This window comes from Aotus nancymaae, unplaced genomic scaffold (genome assembly GCF_030222135.1).
Source record: "Aotus nancymaae isolate 86718 unplaced genomic scaffold, 86718_ANA_hifiasm-v0.15.2.pri h1tg000011l, whole genome shotgun sequence".
Classification (NCBI taxonomy): domain Eukaryota; kingdom Metazoa; phylum Chordata; class Mammalia; order Primates; family Aotidae; genus Aotus; species Aotus nancymaae.
In genome coordinates, this window is record NW_026988422.1 from 13,248,857 (window position 1) to 13,271,606 (window position 22,750).

Here is a 22,750-nt window from a genome sequence, read left to right on the forward strand (position 1 = left end):
TATTTATAAATAATAAACATAAATTGGTCTATTTTGGCTCTCACTTATCACTATTAAGTTGTGGGTCAAGTCTATTTGCTGTTTAAATGTTTTTCTGTAATATTTACATATAAATATATATATATACACACACACACACATACTATATTTGAGAGCAGGTCTCACTCTGTTGTCCAGGCTGGAATGCAGTGGTGTGTGTTCATAGCTCACTGCAACCTCTGCCTCCTGGGTTCAAGTGATCCTCCCACCTCAGCCTCCTGAGTTAGCTGGGACTATAGGCATATGCTACCACACCTGGCTAATTTTTGTATTTTTTTTTGGCAGAGATGGGGCTTTGTCATGTTACCCAAGCTGGTCTCAACCTCCTGGGCTCCAGTGATCTCCCACCTTGGCCTCCCAAAGTGCTGGGATTACAGGCGTGTATTAGACTTCTTTTTAAATATGTTTTTCCCACAGGTGGAAGACATCAAAGCTTAGATTGGCTACAATACCCACAAGGACCATTAAGCATTTTCATGTACTATAGGTGTTTAAGAGAAAGAGCAAGGATTTGGGAAAGAGAGTGGGATCACAAGTTATACTCCATGTTAAAAGTATTTTCTTGCCAGGTTTGGTGGCTCACACCTGTATCTCAGCACTTTGGGAGGCTGAGGAGGAAGGATTGCTTGAGTTAAGAATTTGAGCAGCTTGGGCAACATAGTGAGATCCCATCTCTACAAATAATTTAAAAATTAGCCAGGCAAGGTGGCATGCACCTGTGGTCCTAACCACTCAAGAGGCTGAGGTGGGAGGGTCACTTGAACCTGGGAATCAAGGCTGCTATGAGCTGTGATCATGCCACTACACTATAGCCTAGGCAACAGAGCAAGACCCTGTCTCAAAAAATAAATTAATAAATAAAAGTATTTTCTCAAAGAGTAAGAAGGCTGGGCGTGGTGGCTCAATGCCTGTAATCCCAGCACTTTGGGAGGCTGAGGTGCACGGATCACAAAGTCAAGAGTTTGAGACCAGCCTGGCCAACATGGTGAAATCCTGTCTCTACTAAATATACAAAAATTAGCCGGGCATGGTGGCACGGGCCTGTAATCCCAGCTACTTAGGAAGCTGAGGCAGGAGAATCGCTTGAACCCAGTAGGTGGAGCTCGTAGTGAGCGGAGGTCCAGCCTGGGCGACAGAGTGAGACTCCATCTCAAAAAAACCCAAAGAAACAAACAAAAAAGACTAAGAAAAATTAGACCTTTATAATAAATGAATAGATTTACAAAAATCAAGAGCCCTTATCATTTTAGAGGATTCTTGTGAGAATACGGTGAAACCGAGGGAAGGTTTGATCTCAGTTATTCTAATCTACTTTCCCCTCAAGTAATGGGAGACCCATGCCAGTTTCATACAGGAAAACTGAGCTAATTCCCTTAGGCCACATTACTGATGTTCTGCTGCAAAATCAAATCTGTCTTTGATTTTTCTTTTGTGCTCTTGTTCTTCATTGATATGTCCTTTATGCAGCTGAGAAGACTGCAGCTTCAGTCTTTCTCTGCTGTAACTGCAAAATGCTGTTCCTCTGTAAGAGTTTCATGTAATGCTGATGGGGCAGCTTCTGAGGAAATAGAGAACCATTACATGCATGTTGGTCTAAGGAGATGTGTTGTGTAAGGCCAGCCGACTGCCTTTGGCTCCCCTACCCAGAGGAGGAGAAGTTAGGGACTGTAGTTCTTAGAGCCCCAGCAGACTGTAAAACTGGCGGGATTTTCTACACAGCCAAGACCAGTGGCTCACAAAAACCAGAAGGGATGGATCGTAATTTCATTTAGAATCGTTTGACTAGTACTTGTTAACTTCATTAAAATAGCAAATACAAGTAAAATTCCATGGTTTTGAAAAAATTATACCTGGCATATGCTCATTAACTCACATTTGGTAGACTTAATCATCTTTTAAACTTACACAATTAACTTAAATACACCTTTTTTTTGCTGCTATTCATAATGGATACATCAAGGATGATGGTGTAAGTATAAGCCTTACTCAATCAGCACTGTTAATAGAACTGACAGCGTGAGTCGGGCAAACAAAGAACTTTGAGAAGAGAGTTTAAAACAGAGAGCTGAGAAACTCAGCTTCTGAAGTTGGAATGGTTATTGGCTTTTGAACAACTTGTGAACTATTCCTTTGTCGGCTTTAGAATGAATGAAATCTTTGTCCTTTTGTTTTTGTTAAATGCAGGAAAGTCCAAGAAAGGTATGACAGCCTCCTTGTGTGGTGTTTTTGTTTCCAGCAAATATTAAAAGGTCATTGTCAAGTCATGTTTAAGAAATGATCAGATTTAACACTGTACTATGGTGGATTTTAGTCTAGTGATTATTTCTTTTACACAATAGAGAAAATTTGTTGTACATTTGCAAGAATCACAATGCTGGGTGCAGCTGCTGTTCATTCACAGGCAGCTGCATGACCCTCTTTGTTTTGGATTTTAATCACAAGGTCAGGCCCCGCAGGAAACATGAGTGCTGTGGAAGCATTGTTTTGTAAGATTCAGGATCTATATAAAGAGAATAGTGGGCATTGTGATGTATATGAGCTAAGTATAAACCATGATTCTCCTTTATCAAGGACAGGTATAAGTAAGGCAGGCTACAGTGAAAAGATGAAAGGATTTAGGAAGCTCCTACTTATTCATTCCATTAGAGCCTGTTTTCTAAGAAAGACTTAGTAGAGAGTAGAGTTTAAATGACTGGCTTGAATAAGTAAGATGGCTATTTCAACTGTGGTGAGATGGTGGAGATGTCGGATGTTAGACGATGTGTTATAAAATTTAATGGACTGTGCTTCAAATAATTGAATGGCGTTTTACAAGCCTGAGCTCCTAAAAACTATTTGCTACTGTCTGTTTGGAAAAAGAATTGTTTGATAGTTGTAATCTGTTTTATTCTTCCTGTTTTCTGGTTGATGAATTTGTGTGAAAGTTTTTTTTTTTTCTTGTAACATTTGACTATGCATGTAACAAGTTTTTTTTTTTTTAAGTTTCTTGAGTTTTTCCCTGTAAACTTAGATTTAGTCTGAAACTGTGAACATCATACCTTGTTAAGTTGGTATTGTAACTAACACCATCAGTGAGTGCATGTTGGAAGTGCTGTGTATTTTTTTCTGCCTCCTTGCCATCCTTTCTGATCTTGTATCTTTTTCCCTTTCTCCATCACTCTCCTTCATTCCTGACTTGTCCTGTGCCCTCTTCTTCTGGCTGTGGACTGTCGTTAGGAAGAATGAATTCCTCAGCAGGTGAGCTATGACAGGCTGAATTGACAGAAATGCTGGTTAATTTTATCCTCTTAACCCCAGGTTGTACTTCTAGTCATCTTACTTTCTATATTACAGCCCAGAGAGCCATATAAAGGTATATACCACATATTGGGAATCTATTGGCAGGACTCTACACATTCTGTAATCATTAACTCACAATAGACGTTTTAGGTCCAATTAGCCAGAATCTAGCTTAAAAATAATAATAATAAATGGGCCTTGCACATTTGGTCTCTTGGCTCTTCCAGGCAGTAAGAGCTGAGCTGGTTTGGGCTCCTTGTATGGCTGTGATTAGCAACAAGCCTCAATTATGTCTTTATACACCTTATAAACTACCCCTTCAAACTATTTCTGTCTGGATAGGAAGGATTTAGAGCATTTTCCAGGACCCTTTTACTGTTTTAGTTGCCTTCCCACTGCTGAATGTTATTCTTGTTACATAATTTAAAAACAGAAACCAAATAGTCTCAGGGGTTGGGAAAGTCTCATTTTTCCCAATCTAGTTTCTTTGCTCCTTCTCAAAAAGTAGATGCAGTCCACTTTTTTTATTTGACCATTAATATAGTTGGAATCTATAGATGAAAAGATAAATTTATTCAGTGACTGTTTATTTTATGAAGTCCACATGCTGAATCAATGGGGGTAAACTGTGGTGCACAGGATATGTGTCCCCCTTCCTCATAAAGCTTCCATGGGAGTGGAGGCCTGGGCCAGTTTACCACCATTTTGGTGTTCCTTCACTGAGACAGCATCTCTTCTTGGGCCTCCTACCAGGTTACCCGGCCCCATCCCCTGATCTTCTATCATGTTTTGTGTGTTGAAAATATCTATGCCTTTGGATGGCCAGGCCAGAGCCTGAATCTTAAAATGAGCTATTTGGAATCACACTGGTTCAATTACAGGATCACAGGAGAGGGGCCCATGCCCTTATTGATAATTGCAGGAGTAACCTGTTTTGGGGGATTTGTTCAGCAGGGAGGAAGCTAGGTCAGGTCACAGCGGGATTCACTGTGATCAATAAAGTGTTGCCAGTAGGCAGAAATGAGTAGCTCCATGAGGTGAACTTTTCCACTCACATTGGATTCATGGGAAATAAAAATCCTGGGTTGGGAAAGAGATGCTTATTATTGACCTCATGCTTTTTCATTTAAGTTGCCATGAAAATCTAAAATGCTTATCCTACCACCAGAATGACTGGGAGATTCAGTCCTAGAGTCAAACCTCAACAACTTGTGAGTTGGTCTGGGGAATTAATGCTCACAACCCTTAGCACGGTACAAGTGGTAATGTCGCTGCCCCTTCTACATTCACCTGAACCATTGAGTCATTTTGGTTTACTTTCTCCTTCACTCATAAGCTCTATTTTGTTATTCTGTGATACTTTTGGAAAAGTAACCAAAAAACAAAGAAAAAACACAACCCTGGAAGATCTGAGGAGCAAGACATATAATTGCTATGAGGGGAGGGCTCACCGTCTTTCCTGCTTTTCCAAGAGGGTGGTAGTTGCTTCATATGGGTTGGTTTTGCCTCAATATGGAAAACTCAAGGAGAGGAAGAGGTTGTGCCAATGTTATTCATTGCCAGAGAGATAATTCTTGTATGTTTTAAATTACATGGCTGTCGTTTAGGGATTTGTTTTTCATACTACAAGGAAATATCTTCCATGTAGTTGGTGCCAGTGTGAAAGTTTTCTATGCCACAAGCCTTTTTTTTGAAATCATAAGAAAATATACATGTGTGACCTTTCAAATAATTTCTGTTGTTTTTTTGTCATTTGCATAATAAATAATTGGAAACAACTTAAAAGGAGCAATTAGTAATTCCAAAAGTTCAAGTATCAAAGGTAAATATTTGAGTAATGAATTATTTTGCCTTCCTTAAAAAAAGGGGCAGCTTCACGCATATGACTATACCAGCTTCATTTAATGCTGTGTGCACTGATCATCATAATTCATGATATTCTATTCAGTCTTGTGGTGTGCTTTTATGTTTTGCATCTTCCCTTAGCAAAATGCTATGTGGCTTTAAAAAACATGTATGTATTTATAATTTATAATGGCAGATTATATTAAGGTAACTTATTTTCCCAAAAATGTCTTAATCCAAAATAATCTATTTTCACTTAAATATCTAAAACCACTCCAAATACTAATAGCATGAATACTCTGCATGGAACTAAAACTGTTTTGCAGAAATTCTGACATATAATGCTTTGTTAAGGCATCATGGATGTGGCTTCTATTTTTAAATAAAATGTTTAATCAATCACTGAGAAAGCCATTGAGAATTACTTCCCTTCTTTCATCCTCTTGTCTACTGTTGACCATTTCATTACTACTAAAGCTTTTATTGAAAGGTAGGTAGAGCACGAAAAAAAGAAAGGAAATTCAGAGGGTCCAGTTGTGAACTCTTAATAGCTCTGGTAATAACTCCCTGGGTAATGGAAGCTATTCGAGTAGACATTTCTCTTATCAGAGATAAAGAGATTACAAACACTAGTTCTGGCTAAAGAAAAGTTTTTTAATGTATTGAGGAATTTCTAATCAATATGATGCCTGCTCCTGAGTATATAATAAATAGAGAATTGGGAAGAAGAAAATTTGACTTGTAATTCCCTAAATCACCAATCAGAGAACAAGCCATAGCAGTAACACAAGGTAAAGCCAATAACCTAATGTGCTAGTGGACCGAGCACCAAGGTAAAGAAAAGACCTCTTATTTATAGTGCTTTTTGTCCTACTGATGCCCACATTTTCAAATGGTTGTTATCAACAGCTTGTGGAAGGCTGGTTGTTAAGGTGGGAAAAGAAGAGAGCTAAGGTAATTAGGAGGAACACGATCATTGGAAGGATTGTTGACTGTGAATTAAATAAGTAATTGACAGACAAGAACAATTGAGAAAGAGAGAAAAAGAGAGAGAAAATTAAGAAAAATGTGTAGTTTGAATCTTAACCAGACTAAAAGTGTCAGTGATGATATGAGACATGCGTTTCTCAAATCCTGCACATGAAAGATTCTGCCTGCTGTTTTATGACCAGACTGAGTGCTCTTTAAATTGAATATTGTTGAAGAAGCACCTGCCCTAAACCCTGGTGTTGCTTGTCATTAGGAGGCATCTTACTTTCATTTGAACACGCTATTTCTAGAGGATTCAGGGCCTTTGATTGTGTTTCTGTTTGGTTTCTTTTGTGTTTCTGTGTGTCACTGTATTATCTTGGATTGTGCTGAGATGTACGAATGCCATAGGAAAGTGTCAGGTGATCCTACTGGGGAGGAAGAGTGCTCAGCAGACCACTTCTTTGAAACTGTTGCTTGCACTGAGCATGGTGCTCTTTCTTTGATCTTCATGGCTTCAAAACAAATTAGACCAAGGCCCAAACTTCATAGGCAGATGTTTCTGTTGCTGGCTTGTGTCTGTAGACGTTTAAGATTCAAAGACTGAAAAATGAGGTCTGCTAATATATTTATGGCTCTTTCCTTAGGTTATAATCACCAACAGATGAGTGAAGGACACAGGCAGAAATCTGAATTTTACAACCGCACAGCATCTGAATCAAATGTCTACTTGAATAGTTTCCATTACCCAGATCACAGCTACAAGGACCAGGCGTTTGATACTTTGAGCCTAGATAGCTCTGATAGCATGGAGACCAGCATCTCTGCTTGCTCACCTGACAACATCTCTAGGTAAGATTCATTTTTGGGTAACAGTTCTGGTTTGGAAAAGAGCCTACTGGTTCCAAAAAGTAAAGCCATCAATTTGGGACACTGTATATGCACAAGCCCAAATTTTTGAGACATAAAGGGTCTGTAATGCAGAAGAGGCTGCTATCATGATGTCCTTTGAAAGTAGTTTCTCTTATCTTGTGTGACTTAGCTAGTCAGCCATTGTATAGTCTGTTTCTGCCCTTACCCTGTTTTTTCTCCACTTGAGCTCAAATTTACACTGTGCTTTAAAATGGATTTGCCTCTGCTGGTTAGCTCTAAGCTACACTTACGCTGCTTTTAATTAAAAAGTAAGTAATTTCCAACAATAGTCAAAACTTTGAAGGATTTCTTACTCTTACATTTGTTAAAAGGAAGCTTTTTGCTATTCTGTATGTTAAAATTTTTGTAAGGATTTAAGTGTTCACATTTGTATTTATACTTTGAGGCAAGCAAAGGTGGTCTTAACATAGAAATCTGGCCATGGTACTCCTCCTTTTCTAAAGCTTTGATGTCCCACTACCTACTCTCAGATCCCAAAACCTGGCACTCTAGGTCCAGCCCAACTCCCATTCATTCTCCCAATACACCTCTCAGAGCTTAATGAGTGAGAGGATGAAGACCTTTCGGATCTCTGTGCCTTTGACTGTATTGGTTCTTAACATTTTCTCAAAGGATAAGCACAAAATCAGGGCTTAGTAAGTTAATAATAAGTATCAGTGTAGGTAGTATTCAGAATACTCTTCAATAAGCCAGTTTAATAATTTTAGCAGAATGGAGATTTTATGCAGAATTGACTCTCAATTGTCTCTTCTCTGTGACCCAAGGCCTATTTTCTGAGCAGTATGTTTGTTTACACTGTAAATAATGATACCAAAAAAGCAAAAACATTGTTTGACTCATGTAACTTTCTGGTAGTTACAAAGTGATGTCTCAACAAAAAGTGAAGGGCAAACGTACCCACATGTCTGAGTAATGCTGTCATCCTACAAATGTTTTTTGTGACATAATAAACCACGGGACCAAGTTTATGCAACCAGAATTTCAGCATGGAATTACCTCTTTAATAGGCTTATAATTTAGGGATATTTTAGGACGTAAGTTAAACAAATCGTAAGCAGAGAAGACTTTTTAGTTTTTTACTCTTCCTTCTACCATTCTTCAAAAAATTTCCAATTAAGGATGCTTTATCAGAATACACATTCCAAACATGAGTTTCTCATTACCTGCTTCCCTGAGGTTTATCACTTATTTTCCATCATCGTAATGGGTAAGAGCTTATCTTACAGTATCATGATTTTTTTTTAAGTTGATGGTGGTACAGAAGAGAAATGCCTGTTTTTATCTCCCCTTTGCACTTGACCTTTTACAGGCATCTTCTATTTTGGCTTCAATTTTTTGACATTCAGAAAATCTCATAAGACAATGACATTAAATACTATTAGTAGTTTCTGACCGTGGGGATTAGTTGTCTGCAGTTGCCAGCACCACTGGGTCAGTCTTACGTAAAACAACTATGGAAAAGGATCATGGCCACAAATAACTGTTTGCCAGGAATTACCAGTCTGCAGTAGTGCTATCATGGAAAGAATTAAGGGACAGATGTGTCTCACCACACACAAACACATACATACACAAAAGGTAACCAAGTGAGGTGATAAATGTATTGTTATTATTTTTTCTGAGACAAGAGTCTTGCTCTGTTTCCCAGGCTGGAGTGCAGTGGCGCAATCTTGGCTCACTGCAACCTCTGGCTCACGGGTTGAAGCAATTCTTTAGTCTCAGCCTCCCAAATAGCTAAGATTGCATGCGCCTACCACTACACACGGGTTAATTTTTGTTTTGTTTTGTTTTGTTTTAGTAGAGACAGGGTTACACCATGTTGGCCAGGCTGGTCTTGAACTCCTGACCTCAGGTGATCTGCCTACCTCGGCCTCCCAAAGTGCTGGGATTACAGGCATCAGCCACGTTAATTCGCTTGATTGTAGTAATCATTTCACAATGTATACATATGTCAAAACATCATGTTATATACTGTAAATATATACAGTTTTTATTTGTCCATTATATGTATGCTCAATAAAGCTCGTGGTTGGGGGAGGAGGGAAGACATTTAAGCAAAGAAAATGGTAAACAGTGAAATCTAAATAAATGTTGACTATATGAACAAAGGGATAAATGGGGATTAGGCTATTGGCGAGTTTGTTTTTACTAACTGGCGAGTTTTCAAGATCTGAAACTTAGTGAAATTCAAATTATTTTCAAATTAATGGGAGATATGAAACATACATATTTGATGTCACAAACAACACTATAGAATATAAATATAATTTTGTGCCCTTATATGTCCTACATTTGTATTTTTGGCTTTCTCATTTGGGCCAGTGAAGTTTATCCCTTTCCATCCATGAAGTCAGGTATTCACAATGAAGGAGAATAAGAATTCCTGTACAAAAATGAAAGCTTTTGTTCCCTTGGATTCTTGCTAGCTGAAGAAAACAGAATTTACTCTTTTGTATCTCCCAACTGGCTAATGGAAACAATGAGAAGATACTGTTATGTTCTTCTCTTTCATAGGAGGAAACACCTGGCTAAAAAGTGGTTCAGGGTTATTCTGCAAAGTGCAGCCTAATTGTTAAGCTTGTAAGGATCCGGTGTTCCTTTTTTTTTTTTTGGAGACATAGTCTCGAGTGCAGTGGCGCAATCACGGCTCACTGCAACCTGTACCTCCTCAGTTCAAGCGATTCTCTAGCCTCAGCCTCCGGAGTAGCTAGGACTACGGTTGCGTGACACCATGCCCGGCTAATTTGTTATATTTTTAGTGAAGAGGGGTGTCACTGTGTTAGCCAGGATGGTCTCAATCTCCTGATCTCGTGATCTGCCCGCCTCAGTCTCCCAAATTGCTGGGATTACAGGTGTGAGCCACCGCGTCCGGCCAAGGATCCAATATTCCTAAGACAGCTGTCTCCTCGATGGATATGTTTTGTAATGGGGCTGTCAGTACTGATTTTAGGATAAACTGTACACCCTGTGTTCTCTTCAGTAGAACTCTTAGCCCTAGGTTTAAACCATCCTAGGTTTGATTTGCAAAAATGTAATTTGAGAATACTATATTAATAATTATCTATAACCAAGAGGGCTCTGGTTCTTCATTTTTATATGAATTTTCAATGAATTTATTTTTATATGAATGTGTCTAACAAACATATATCCCTACTCTGTGCCAGGTTTTATGCTACAGAGACACAGGCACAAAAGTCTGTCTGTCCTCAACAGAGTCTCGTAAAGAAGACAGGTACTTAAATGAGTATACAAGGACACATGCATTAGAAACAGCATATGGTCCCCATAGCTGAAACAGCAAAGTAAATACATTTTGATCTGAGTTACAGTCTCTCTTTTCCAGAACAGTCAAATAGAATGTAAGCAAGTGAAAAATAAAATTTCCTGCTTTGTGTTAGACATTTTCAAGTTTCCCTTTGTCTTTTACTTACCCTGACTGTTCTTGCCCCTTTCACACCCTTTGGTTTCATTCTTTTATCACTTGAGTGATAATCTTTCCCATCATTTCTTTCGAAGCTCTTAAATCTCTTTATACGGTTTTCTCATTGGTGTCATGAGGGGGTACTCTTTACAAAACTGGCTGCTATCCGTCCATCGCACCTATAGGAGAAGTCATGTTTTAACTGGCATCATGATTTAAGAAATGAAAGTGTCCACCCATATAAAGGGACAACAAAAAGCAGCAAAGCAGCTCGTAACACATATTCCCCAACTGAATAAAATGACTCCAAACATTAGGTGTCATTTATATAGAACATTGGTGATAGTCTTGTTGGTCTGAGATCTTTAAGTCATTAAACTAATGGCAAGGACTCTCATGGGGCCATTATTTTTAGACTTTGGAGGAAGCATTTAGAAGTCACACTTTGTAAGATTTGGTTTTGGTTCATATACCTATGAGTAAAGCTTTGGCGTTATTTTGCTTGCCTATATTTTGCCTCCTAAACTGAGGTAAGTCAGTGTCACCTACAATTTTCAGAGTTGAGTTGATTTGCCTCTCCAGTCCAATGACTCGTAAGTAACATTCTTTAAATTATAAATGCTTGGATTTTGTCATGCACCTCCCTTGACCCTGTGTGTGTGTGTATGTGTGTGTGCATGTGTGCGTGTGTGTGTGTGTGTATTAGAGAGAATTCTTAGTCTAAACCAATATTCTTAAAAAGGCTTTGGTGTTTGATTCAGTGCCAGCACTTCAAATATTGCTAGAATAGAAGAAATGGAGAGACTTTTGAAGCAGGCTCATGCAGAAAAGACGCGGCTGCTTGAATCCAGGGTAAGCTTCATATTTTCATGCCAGAGGTCTATGATATGGTGGTGCAGGAGCCCTGCACTTGGCATCAGGCAATACTCCTTAAGGAGCTGTGTGATCTTGGAATAACCATTCAGCCTTTCTCAATCTCATTTTCTTATCTGAAAAATAAAAGTGTTAAGAGAGATGATTTCTAAGGCTCTCTACTGAAGTGGATTTTCCATAACTTGAAATATATGTATATATAGTATTGACATAGACCAAAATGAACACTTTGTGTTGTATTTTTTTTTCTTTTTGATGGTTGCTTTGTGTTCCTGCCAAGGAGCAAGGAGGAATGCTATGTCTTTATGCATTATTTCTTCCTTCCCAGCTTGTGCTAACTGCACTATTGTAATATTTAAAATCCCACATTATTATGACTGTATTTCAAGCCAGAGTCTCACTTCCTTAGGAATCCCCCAAAATGCCTTTGCATCCTGCCCTAAAGGGCACCTCCTTTCCTTCTCTAACTTCCCCATGTGCTTCCTCTGTGACCTTCAGCCAGGAAGCTGCAGAGCAACAACAGGAATTAGAGGGACCATGGCCTTCAGTTAGAAGACAGCAGTTGAAAGACAGGCTAAATCACGTGCTAAGTGCCGGAGGACAGTTTGTGAGGCTTTTTATTTAAAATGGGAGAGTTGCTGGTTAATATGAAATGATGAAATGACTGAATATATTCACAAGCTGGATTTTCACTGAAGACCAAAATCTAATTGTTAATTAAATTTAGTGGTTGCATTTCTGCAGATGATGATTTTGGAAGCTATACCAGGCATGATTATGAGTTGTTTTCTTGTAAGTTATATATTATAAGAGACTAGTCTACAAGCCCAGAATTGTCTAGTAAGAATTTTCTTTTTTATATTGGTTAGAATCATTCAAGTATAACCAGTATATATTAAAATAATCATTGTTATGCATAATGTTTAGGAACGGGAAATGGAAGCCAAAAAACGAGCCCTGGAAGAAGAAAAACGACGCCGAGAAATCCTGGAAAAACGATTACAGGAAGAAACTAGCCAGAGGCAGAAGTTAATAGAAAAGGAAGTAAAAATAAGGGAGAAACAAAGGGCACAGGTTGGTCGGTCAATCTGAATGGATAAGGGCAGGTTGCCCCCTGGTGGCAGTTTCTAGGAGACAGCTATTCTGTGTCAGGATGCTTTCCTGGGCACTGAGCATTAGCACTTGACAGGTTTAAGAGAAGAGTGTGCAGCGGGGTGCAGTGGCTCACGCCTGTAATCCTAGCACTTTGGGAGGCCAAGGCGTGCAGATCACGAGGTCAGGAGTTCAAGATCAGCCTAGCCAACACAGTGAAACCCCATCTCTACTAAAAATACAAAACTTAGCCTGATATGGTGGCACGCACCTGTAGTCCCAGCTACTCAGGAGACTGAGGCAGGAGAATCACTTGAAACCGGGAGGCGGAAGTTGCAGTGAGCCGAGACCGTGCCATTGCACTCCAGCCTGGGTGACAGAGCGTGACTCCGTCTCAAAAAAAGAGAGAAGAGTGTGCATTCCTGTTCAAAAAAAAAAAAAAAGTGAATTAATTTCAAAACTCTTAGGGAACCACCAACCAAATGACACTTTTCTTTAGTCATGCATGGAATATTTTGCCAGGAGCAGCACCTTTTCTTCCACCCATCCTTTGGAGTACATTTTAAAAAGGAATCTTTTTTGAGCAGCTTTTAAAAATGTAGCTGGATTTGCTGGGGAAAACAAATACAATATCTGAACTGAAACCTTTGCTTGGGGAATGGAAGAGATTCTATTAAGCCATCTTTTACAAGCAAATAATCTGGAGCAGGGTCATTTTTCACTAAGCCCAGTGTCTTGGTGCTAGTGGTAGTGTTTTGTTTTGTTTCTAAACACTGTATCGTCACATGTGTTCCCTTTGCTACACTAGTCCTCAACACCTGTGCATAAGCTTGTTGTACTCAAGCAAAATTTGGAGAAACCACACGTTTTGTTTAATGTCTTATCTTGGTCATCACAGGATTTGAATCTCTGTTCTTGTCACTATAGCTGCTTACATAATATGTTTTCTGAGGAATTAACATAAAGTTTTGTTAAGTACTATGTAATTTAAAGCTCAACTCCATTTTATAAAGGCTCACTGGACTCAAAGGCAAAAAATATCATTACTCTTACTCTGTGGTTGCTGGCAGTTTGATAGCATAGCAGTTAGAGACTGTCTTTAAGACTTTGTGTGCTTTGAGGAATCAGTAAGCCTGTAGCATCTGTTACAACCAAAGTACCACACAGTCATAGGTTAAGTATTGAAGGAAAAGTGGAAAGTAAAATTTGTCTATTTTATTTCATTATGCCCAACCCTCTACCAAATTTTGACTTGCAGTGAAAGTCACCCATGCTTATTTACTATCTGAAGCCAAATGAAAAAACACAATTCTATTTTAATCCTGATTATAAGTTATGCCTCCAAGTTTATGATTAGATCATTTCCCCAAGGCAAAGAGGTGAGATTATTTAACAGCATAAAATAAGACACCATTTTAGAACTATCACCCATGGTGATATATGCTTACTAGATTGGACAAACTTTTATACCAGCCATCAGTAACATAAAAGACATCTAAATACATCCCTTTGGCATCTGGTCCCAGACAGTTCATTACATTAGGTCCAGTTTTGATTCTCCTTCTTTCTTTATTTTAGCTTGACTTTTCAAAACATAAATGTCTGCCTTCAATTTCTATTAGAATATATGTAAACTGACAAGTACAGCTTTGTGGGATCCTTGGGGGCTGTACTTACTAAATAATGTTCAATCAATCATGTCGTGCTTAAGATTACTTAAGGAGAATGATTGTTAAGTTGTGGCAGGACAACTTCTGGAAACTTTACAGTGGAGGATTCCTCATCTGCAAGGAGCAGCCCAGAAAACTGTATGCTTCCTTACTCTGTGTTTGTTAAGATTGAAGTACATCTTTTAAGCTAAGATAAATGACCGTTTTTCATTTTCTCAACTGCCCATCTTAAGGAATAGAATCGATTGTCCTGGGTTTATTATCTCTCCCCTACATATTACAGCATCTTTCTGAAAATACTATCCACTTTTTAGACTCCAAATGATAAGTGCTTTATCTTAAGCTCTTTTAATCTTATTGGTATTTTAAAGCTTAGGTTTTACAGTTAATTTTTGCTTCTCAACATGTGTGACCTAAAACAAAACAAATAATTAGCTATAGATGCAATGGGTTTTGCACTTTTCCAGGCTCGTCCTTTGACACGCTACCTGCCTGTCCGGAAGGAAGACTTTGATTTGCGGAGCCATGTAGAGACTGCTGGTCACAATATTGACACCTGTTACCACGTATCAATCACAGAGAAGACTTGCCGAGGATTCCTCATCAAAATGGGAGGGAAAATTAAAACGTGGAAAAAACGTTGGTTTGTTTTTGATCGGAACAAGCGAACATTTTCTTATTATGCAGGTGGGTGATAAAAAAAATTTAAGCCATATACTCAAATCAGGAACCTCTGTTAAAGAGCAGAGGCAATTGAAATGCAGTGTAAATAGGTAGGTTGATACGTAGCAGAATTAATGGCAATATCAGATTTGTATACATAATTTTATATTTAGATTATGTAGTTCATATGATACGAATTTCCTTTCTAGAAATAATAAACATTATATGTTACTTTAAAAAGCGTGAAGTGGTCTATGTTGCTTCTAAAGTAAACTTAGGTCTCAATAAATATTAAGTAAAATTTATTCTTTAGATAAAAATATTGCCTTTTATTTTTTTCTGTTTTAATCCTTTAGGTAACAAGTTGCTTATGTTCCCTGCATTTTATGAAACATCACAATATTATACTGGAAGTACTATCACTATAGGGTGGGATCAGAAAAAATATTGCCTTTTAAACCACCATACCAGGAAAAGAAGAGGGGTTTGTGATTAATTGATTGTCATATGTCCCATTTTAGTCACACACAATTAGCCGTAGTTGAACATCATTCAACTATAGTTCATAAACTAGAATGATCTTTTAAGCCCAGAGAGTAAAGCTCGTTGGTAAACTAGTGATCAGTAGTATTTATTAAATACCTGAAATATTTTTGGATTCTTAAATATTAGCTGACAAGAAACATACCCTACTGGATCTTACATAAATGCGGGAATATTAATGTAACTGGCATACTTAATAAGAACCTCTTATTTCTCTTGGATCACATATGAAACATGTCCATTTGTAGTGCAGGTATAGCTCTGCTTTCTTTTCAGCTGCTAAAAAAGAGTGGTGTTATACAAGATGTTATGAAAAAAACCTGCTTTGGGGTGATAGTCACCCCAAAGTATTTATAAGCATCACCAGGAGTTATAAAATGTATCAATGCAATGACTATAAATAATAGTCTAATCATTTAATCGATCCAGTGAGCTCAGTTTATATTTATAAGGAGAAGTGTGAGAAACCAAGCAGCCTGTGGAGGAAAGGAAAGCATGGCTCAGGAGCCCCAGGATTTGGGTGAGGAGCCAGTGGGGGAATGCCTGCCTTTCACTGAGGAGCTCTTTGGGTGAGGTTCCAGTTACTGCAGAAGTTAGTGGCCTGAAGCTCATGGCCTGCCCTCCCAGGTCCCCTGCTTTGCCTCTCTAGGGCTTTTTGACCTTGGGTTTTATAAATATCTAGAGCAACTTCCTTCAGTTAATAAAATTTGGTGTCTGCACCGTGCATAAATAAAACTGTATGATGTGGTATTCCCTTCAGAAAACCTCACCCAGAATTTTCCAAAAATACAACTTTAAAAGAGCTTCAGACAAAACTGCTTCACTCTTCTGTGCTCCTGTTCTCTGTGAGCCTCATTTCATTCTCTTATCTATCAGCCAGGTGAGTGGCTTAATGTCCTGGCCAACTGCTTCAAACCTAAGCTCCAAGCTTCAGACCCATGTAAATGTGTCTTTCCAAATAGAAACTTCTGGTGACTGATTTTCGATTTTTAAAAAATACCAAAACCTTCTTGGTATATGAAAAATTACCCAGAACCGTAATTTTTTTAAAAAAAGACAAAAATTATATTTCATTCAGCTTTTTAATATGTATTTATGATATAACTGGCTAGTGAGACCTAGTTGGGCAAATGCTGCCATTTGGCTCTGTTTACAGCCATCACCCAACAGCTTTGTCCATTCCCACCCCACCCCCCCTTCCCATACACAACAGGCACAGGAATAGATCAGTCCCAAGGCGGTCATCCAGACTGCAATTCAGGCTGGACTTGACCTACAGGAGCCACGTCCCTTCTGCTCGTCAGTGAGGGAAAAGGCCATGTGCTTGTGCAGGAGCTGCAAATGTGAACACTGAGTGGTAAAGTCCCAGGACTCTGTGTTATTCATGGCCCTGGCCCTCTGTCCTTGGCCTCCTGCCTATTAACTAGGATCTTTAGGAGAGTCTCTAAAAAAAACTGAGTCCAAGAAAATATGTCTGCAAACTGATGGGATAATATTGAGAGAGGCAGAATGGGTAGCGTTACCTCATTGATTTACAATAACATTATTGCTTCTCTTAGCTCATAAAGTGGCTGTGAGGCTTATATTTTTCAGAGTTCTTTCTCATATGAAGTGCCCTACAAACTAAAGTTTCCTTCTGCTTCCTTGAAACACTGACAAGATTTACCTTTATCTCCAGATTTTATTTTACATTTGCTTTCAGAAAACAAAGTATTATTGTATTCTCATGAATTACTGCAATATCATTTCCAGCAAATGTTTGAGAGATGCATTGACCTTATTCTTTCACAGAAACTGACTGACACTTACTAAACGTGGTATCAGTTAAAACAGTGTTTCCCAAGGAAGAGGAAAAACAAAAAATAGGGTCCATTGGCAAATAGGTTAGGATATTCTGGATGAAATGCAATTAAATAGTTTTACTCCCTGCTGAATTTTTCAGGGCCATTTTTTTTAGACTAGCTTTTTGTAGTTGTTATTAGAAAAAGGGACATTAAACTAGTAAAAAATACAAAATATAACAAAACTTTTTTATGATGAAATTATGTCTCTTTACCATCATAAAAGTTCTGATCTCTCATTGTTAAGCCTGAAATATTGTTTCAGATTTTCTCTATTCATTTTTATATATGTTTAAAAGGTATATATATATATTTTCTTTTTTCTTTTATACACTTGGGACGGAATTATTCATTCTACTCATATCCTATTTCATATAATAGTATTTCAAGGGTTTTTTCCTTAGGAGCAGATACATATCTACCTCCATCATTTCGGTAGCTTTGTAGATTTTACTGTATGGCTGCTCTGTAATTGAGTCAGTCTTCTATTAAAGCTCAAGCAGATCTTCTGCAACCTTGTGTCACGACAAACACAAATCCATGTACATTTATTTGCACATGCATGAGATCTTATATACAGTAACGTTTTAGAAGTGCAATTGCTTAGTAAGAGGATCTTTGCATTTTAAATTGTGTTTGTTTTACCAACTATCTTCCAAAAGAGGCTGTCTTATGTGCACTTCCACTACTAGGGTATAATAGAGTCTGTTTCCCTGCCTCCTCATTCATGCTTTTAAAGTTCTTTACTATGCTGACATGCACTGTGATCCTTGCAGAGTTTAAATTACAAAATATTTCAAGAACTATCACAGAGTGGTGCTATATGTTTGATTTGTGTTTTCATTGTTTTTGGTTTTCTTAGTTTTTATGCTAAATCTGATGAAGTCTTTGAAAACTGTTTGGAAATTGTTACATTGAAAGGACAATAAATTATTTGCCTAAAGCTCTGTTGAAAATGGGGAAAAATCAAGCACCCTGAATAAGAAATTCGATAAGGAATAAATATAGGTAGAAGATTGTTTTGAATAACAAGTCAAAAAGCACTTTGTAAAAATTGTATTACAACAGATCTGCATACTAATATTTTCATGACAAAGATAGTCTTGGAAAATGTGGAGAAATCATTTGTATTGGTGCCATTAGTGTTTATACTTTCCGTGCTAACTTGAAAGTCAGTATGTTAGGTTATCTTTTGACTGCTAATCTGCTGGACAGCCTTGGGCAAAGTCATCTAGTCTCTTTGGTTTGCAGCTAGTAATTTTATTGCTTTTTTTCTTTTTCCAATATAGATAGAAGAGGCCTAAGGCACTAACCCAAGTTTTCTGAGTTAATCTTAGATAATTAAATACTTTGTAAATATTTTAATGATTGTAATTGTAATGAAATTATTATTTTTTCTGTTCCTCAGTGGCGATAAAGTATTTAACACTCATCTGTCTTTGCAGACAAGCATGAAACTAAATTGAAAGGAGTAATATACTTTCAAGCCATTGAAGAAGTGTATTATGATCACCTCAAGAATGCTAATAAGGTAAATATCAGTTTTCTAAATTCCTACAATTTGAATGCATAATTAAGAAGGGAAAAATATTTTTGGAGTCTAAGCAGTTTGAAGTTGATGTTCTGATATAACAGATAGATATGATCAGGATGGTGCTGGAAAAGTAAACATGAAGTAAGTGGGATGGCTGATCTTTTTGAGGGAAAAAAGTGTCATAGCAAATTGAGGAAATATTCTGGATGTAATGGTTTGGGAAACCCTGAAGAGTTACTCTGCCAGGGTTCTAAAAAGAAGCTACCATATAGTTAAGAGGGGGCTTAGTAGGGCTAAGAATAACAGCTACTATTTATTAAGCTCCTACTCTCATCTAGAGCTTTACAAACTAGCTGCTGAAATAATTCATGAGCTCTGTCTGAGATTTCTTGTGCAGAAAGGCCAGAAAAATGGTCAGTCCTGAAAAAGGCTCTGGGGTGGGGGTGCAAGTTATATTAGAGCAAAAGTAATGCCTTTGTAAATTTAATATATTGGAAATTTTGAAGAAGTCTTCACATGTCTGTGTTATTTAATGTTGTATTTTAAGATGTTTGTTTTATATTCTTTTTTCTTTTTTGAATTTTAGAGTCCTAATCCATTACTCACCTTTAGCGTCAAGACTCATGACAGAATCTATTACATGGTAGCTCCATCGCCAGAAGCCATGCGGATCTGGATGGATGTTATAGTTACGGGGGCAGAAGGTTACACTCACTTCTTGTTGTAGTGAACTGAGGCAACAGTCCACTTCAGGGCAGACTGCAATAATCTCTTAGAAGAATGAAGCCATATTCAATCCCAGATGAGAAAACCCAACAGATCCAGTGCTTGAGCTGTATATACTCAGAACTCCTTTCATATCAAGAGAAGTTATTTGTAAAAAAGAAAGAAAGGGTTTTAATACAAACCTTGACAATAAATAGCAAAAGAATTGAAGCTCCCATGAGAAAGAAAACACTATTTTGATAAACGAACATTTCATATAAAGTGTTCTTAATCAACTTTTGGGTTTAGTGAAATAAACTAAACAGGTTAGAAAATATCTATATGTACTTGGAAATACAGAATAACTTTAGCACCCATATCATTGGCATTGACATTATTGGTAATCAACTGACTTTTCAAAAAAGGTAGCATTTTGCTGACAGTTACTTTGTAAACAAGCAAATAAGGGCTTGGAGGGAAATATATTTTAGGAGGAGTTTTGCCTTAATTTTTAAGTACTGCACCAAAACCAAAGACCTGAGCTGACTTCTGTTTAACAGTAGTGACTGCAAGTGGTGAACTGCATTTAGTATTGCTCTAAATATCTCAATATGGTGTTTCAATGCCATCAAATGCCCAGGAAATTGACTTTGCAGTGTCACAAGAGGTATAAGCTACTGTGTATATATATATATATATAGTAAACCACTTTTTGTAGAAGAAGGAAGCAAAAAGCTGTTTGTTTGAGAAAAAAAGCCATGTTATGCAACAGGCATTCTGTCATGTTGAACAATTTTAAATAAAGAGAATATCTGATGTTAGGAGCTTGTTTTGCTGAAGATTTCTCCATTCCTGGTGCTGAGAATAAGGGCAACCAGTAGCCAGTGTCCTTTAGATTGTCTGATTTCTTTTTGTTGTGGGGCACACCTGCTAACTGTTCCCTTGACATAGGTATGAAATCACAGCTCTGTTTTCACCAAAGAACAGACCAATTAAAATACTTATTTGCAGAAGTGGTGTAGTTCTACAAAACGGCAAATGAAGTTCAACTTAACATTCTCTATAATGCATTATTATATTATGTATTTTTTTACAATTAGCCTTTGTTTTTTTTTTGAGTCAATTTTTGTCAGATGAAATGACTTCAGGCAAGTCTCTTTCATAATGGTTTTTCAAGTGCCATTTATTCTAGTTTATCATGTTTTGCATGTTTGAAAGTATGAATGTGCTCTTTCCTAAAACACTGCAAATGAATAGATGTAGAGAATAATGATATTACTTACAAGATTAAATGGTTAGATTAGAAGTGTCTCTTCATTAAACTTTGTCAGGCCTGACTGGGTACAATTCTTTTGTTAATTTGTAGTGTGGTTCGTATACACATATACATGTCGTCAATAATATTTTGCAACTGGATGACACTATGTTTTACTTGAACAGTGAAGGACAAAAATCATAATTGTGGAAGACATTTCTAAAATCTGATTTTGCAGCAATCACTTTGAAACCCTGTAGTGATATAAGACTATAATTGTTAAGATTCTACTGGTTAATGTAAAGTTAGGACTTTTCTGCACTGTAATCTTTTCATAGGATTGCAAAGGTGTTCTAATCAAATTGCATGATGTAGTAAGCCTCTTAAATATGTGTGTTAAATATATTGAGTTTAGATTAAAATGTTGACCTGATTTCACATTTGAAAATAAACTCATCTCTTATTTTGAAGTTACCTATCTGTAGTATGATGGAGTATGAATTAATTGCAGATGACAATTGTAGGAACTACGTAAAGATTGTTGTGTGCTAACGTTATGATTTGTAGTCTATAAATTGAAGAATTTCAATAGAAGTATCTCTGGTTACATCCTATTGCTTACAAAATGAAATGAACCCTGAAAAAATCTGACATCTTATTGTTGTCTGTTTACACAGATAACATTTATTGCTGGGGATTGCTAGGACTGTGTTTACTTATCTTTTATCTTAAAGGGATGGACCAGGCATGGTGGCTCACATCTGTAATTCGAGCGCGGGGGAGGTCAAGGTGGGTGGATCACCTGAGATCACAAGTTCAAGAACAGCCTGGCTAACATGGTGAAACCCCCGTCTATACTAAAAATTCAGAACTTAGCCTGGCATGGTGAAGGGTGCCTGTAATCCCAGCTATTCAGGAGGCTGAGGCAGAAGAATTATTTGAACCCAAAAGGTGGAGGTTGCAGTGAGCTGAGATCACCCCATTGCACTCCAGGCTGGGCAACAAGAACAAGACTCCACCTCGGGGAAAAAAAAAAAAGATATAAGGGATGATAAAATGACATGCATCAGGTATCACCTTAGTGATTTAGTCCCTTAGAGTCTACAACAGGTCTAATGGAGAATGGGCAATATAGCTCAGCATCTTTTGGAGTATGTCCTGAATTCAAGTTGCTGTCCTTACTAATGTCATTAGTAGATGAGAGGCATCCCACCTCTCAAGAGAGAGATCTATTCAGTCTTTATTTGTCTAACTGTTCCAGACCGTTCTAACAGTCCAGGTTCTCCAGACTGCAAACACATGCTAGATTCACTATATCCAAACGTTGCCTTTAACTCTGGTACCAATTACTGCCCCCCAAATTTATAACCAGGATAGTAAAAGTTACTTAGCTGTCTTCAGGATAGTAAAAGTTACTTTACTATCTTACCTTTACTCAAAGTATTACACAAGCCACCATAACTTTTAAATAGGAAACTACTAGATAAAACCTTACTGGTTAATGCTTGAGGCCCCCAAGAATTAGTTTGAAAGGTATTCAGAGCTGGAGTCTGGAAACCCTCTTACTACAAATTTATTCAACTATTTTTCTATTGTTAGCCATTCCCATTTTTTTTCCTTCTCTTTGCCTCTAAAAATGGTGTTATAGTAGATAATATGCAGTCTTAAGAGCTAGTGTTGTTTTCTATAGGATAGTCAAACTCGTGCCACTGTGTTAACAGGCATTGGAAATGATGCATATTTTAAAATTGTAATAGATGTGGCCATATTACTTGACAACAAATTTTAGCAATTCGCCTTCTTAGCAATCATACCTAAGTGTCAGTGTCTCATTGCCAATTATTTCTTTTTCCTTTTTGCCAGCTGAATGGGGGAAAATGGTTTTCTTTTTTAAATTCTAGTTTTTCACTTAGTGAGTTTAAGCATCATGTTTCCTTATATGAGGAGCCTATTCATAGTTGTTGGCCAGTTTTATTGGCATTATATTTTTTATTTCTAGGAGCAGGCTGAACTAGAAATATTAATGTAGCTATGCTACAAAATCCATTTTCCTGGGCTCTTAAGATGTCTTTTGCCATTCAAAAAGTT

General features: G+C 37.5%; 1 protein-coding gene across 17 annotated transcripts in view; it reads left to right on the forward strand.

The window, feature by feature from the left end:
- PHLDB2 (pleckstrin homology like domain family B member 2) overlaps positions 1–21,136 on the forward strand; it is a 225,587-nt gene extending 204,451 nt beyond the window's left edge. For 10 of the 17 annotated variants that reach the window (XM_064374594.1, XM_064374604.1, XM_064374598.1 and 7 more), the window contains 9 exons: positions 2,224–2,238; positions 3,256–3,276; positions 5,105–5,140; positions 6,780–6,984; positions 11,248–11,338; positions 12,287–12,433; positions 14,589–14,808; positions 18,614–18,699; positions 19,289–20,101. In XM_064374594.1, coding sequence (XP_064230664.1) covers positions 2,224–2,238; positions 3,256–3,276; positions 5,105–5,140; positions 6,780–6,984; positions 11,248–11,338; positions 12,287–12,433; positions 14,589–14,808; positions 18,614–18,699; positions 19,289–19,429 — 962 coding nt within the window. In that variant the 3' untranslated portion in view covers positions 19,430–20,101. Of the gene's footprint in view, positions 1–2,223; positions 2,239–3,255; positions 3,277–5,104; positions 5,141–6,779; positions 6,985–11,247; positions 11,339–12,286; positions 12,434–14,588; positions 14,809–18,613; positions 18,700–19,288 lie in introns of all 17 variants that reach the window. The other 7 variants (XM_012460947.3, XM_012460945.2, XM_012460946.3 and 4 more) reach the window with 5 other exon arrangements.
- The last annotated feature ends 1,614 nt before the right edge of the window (positions 21,137–22,750 follow it).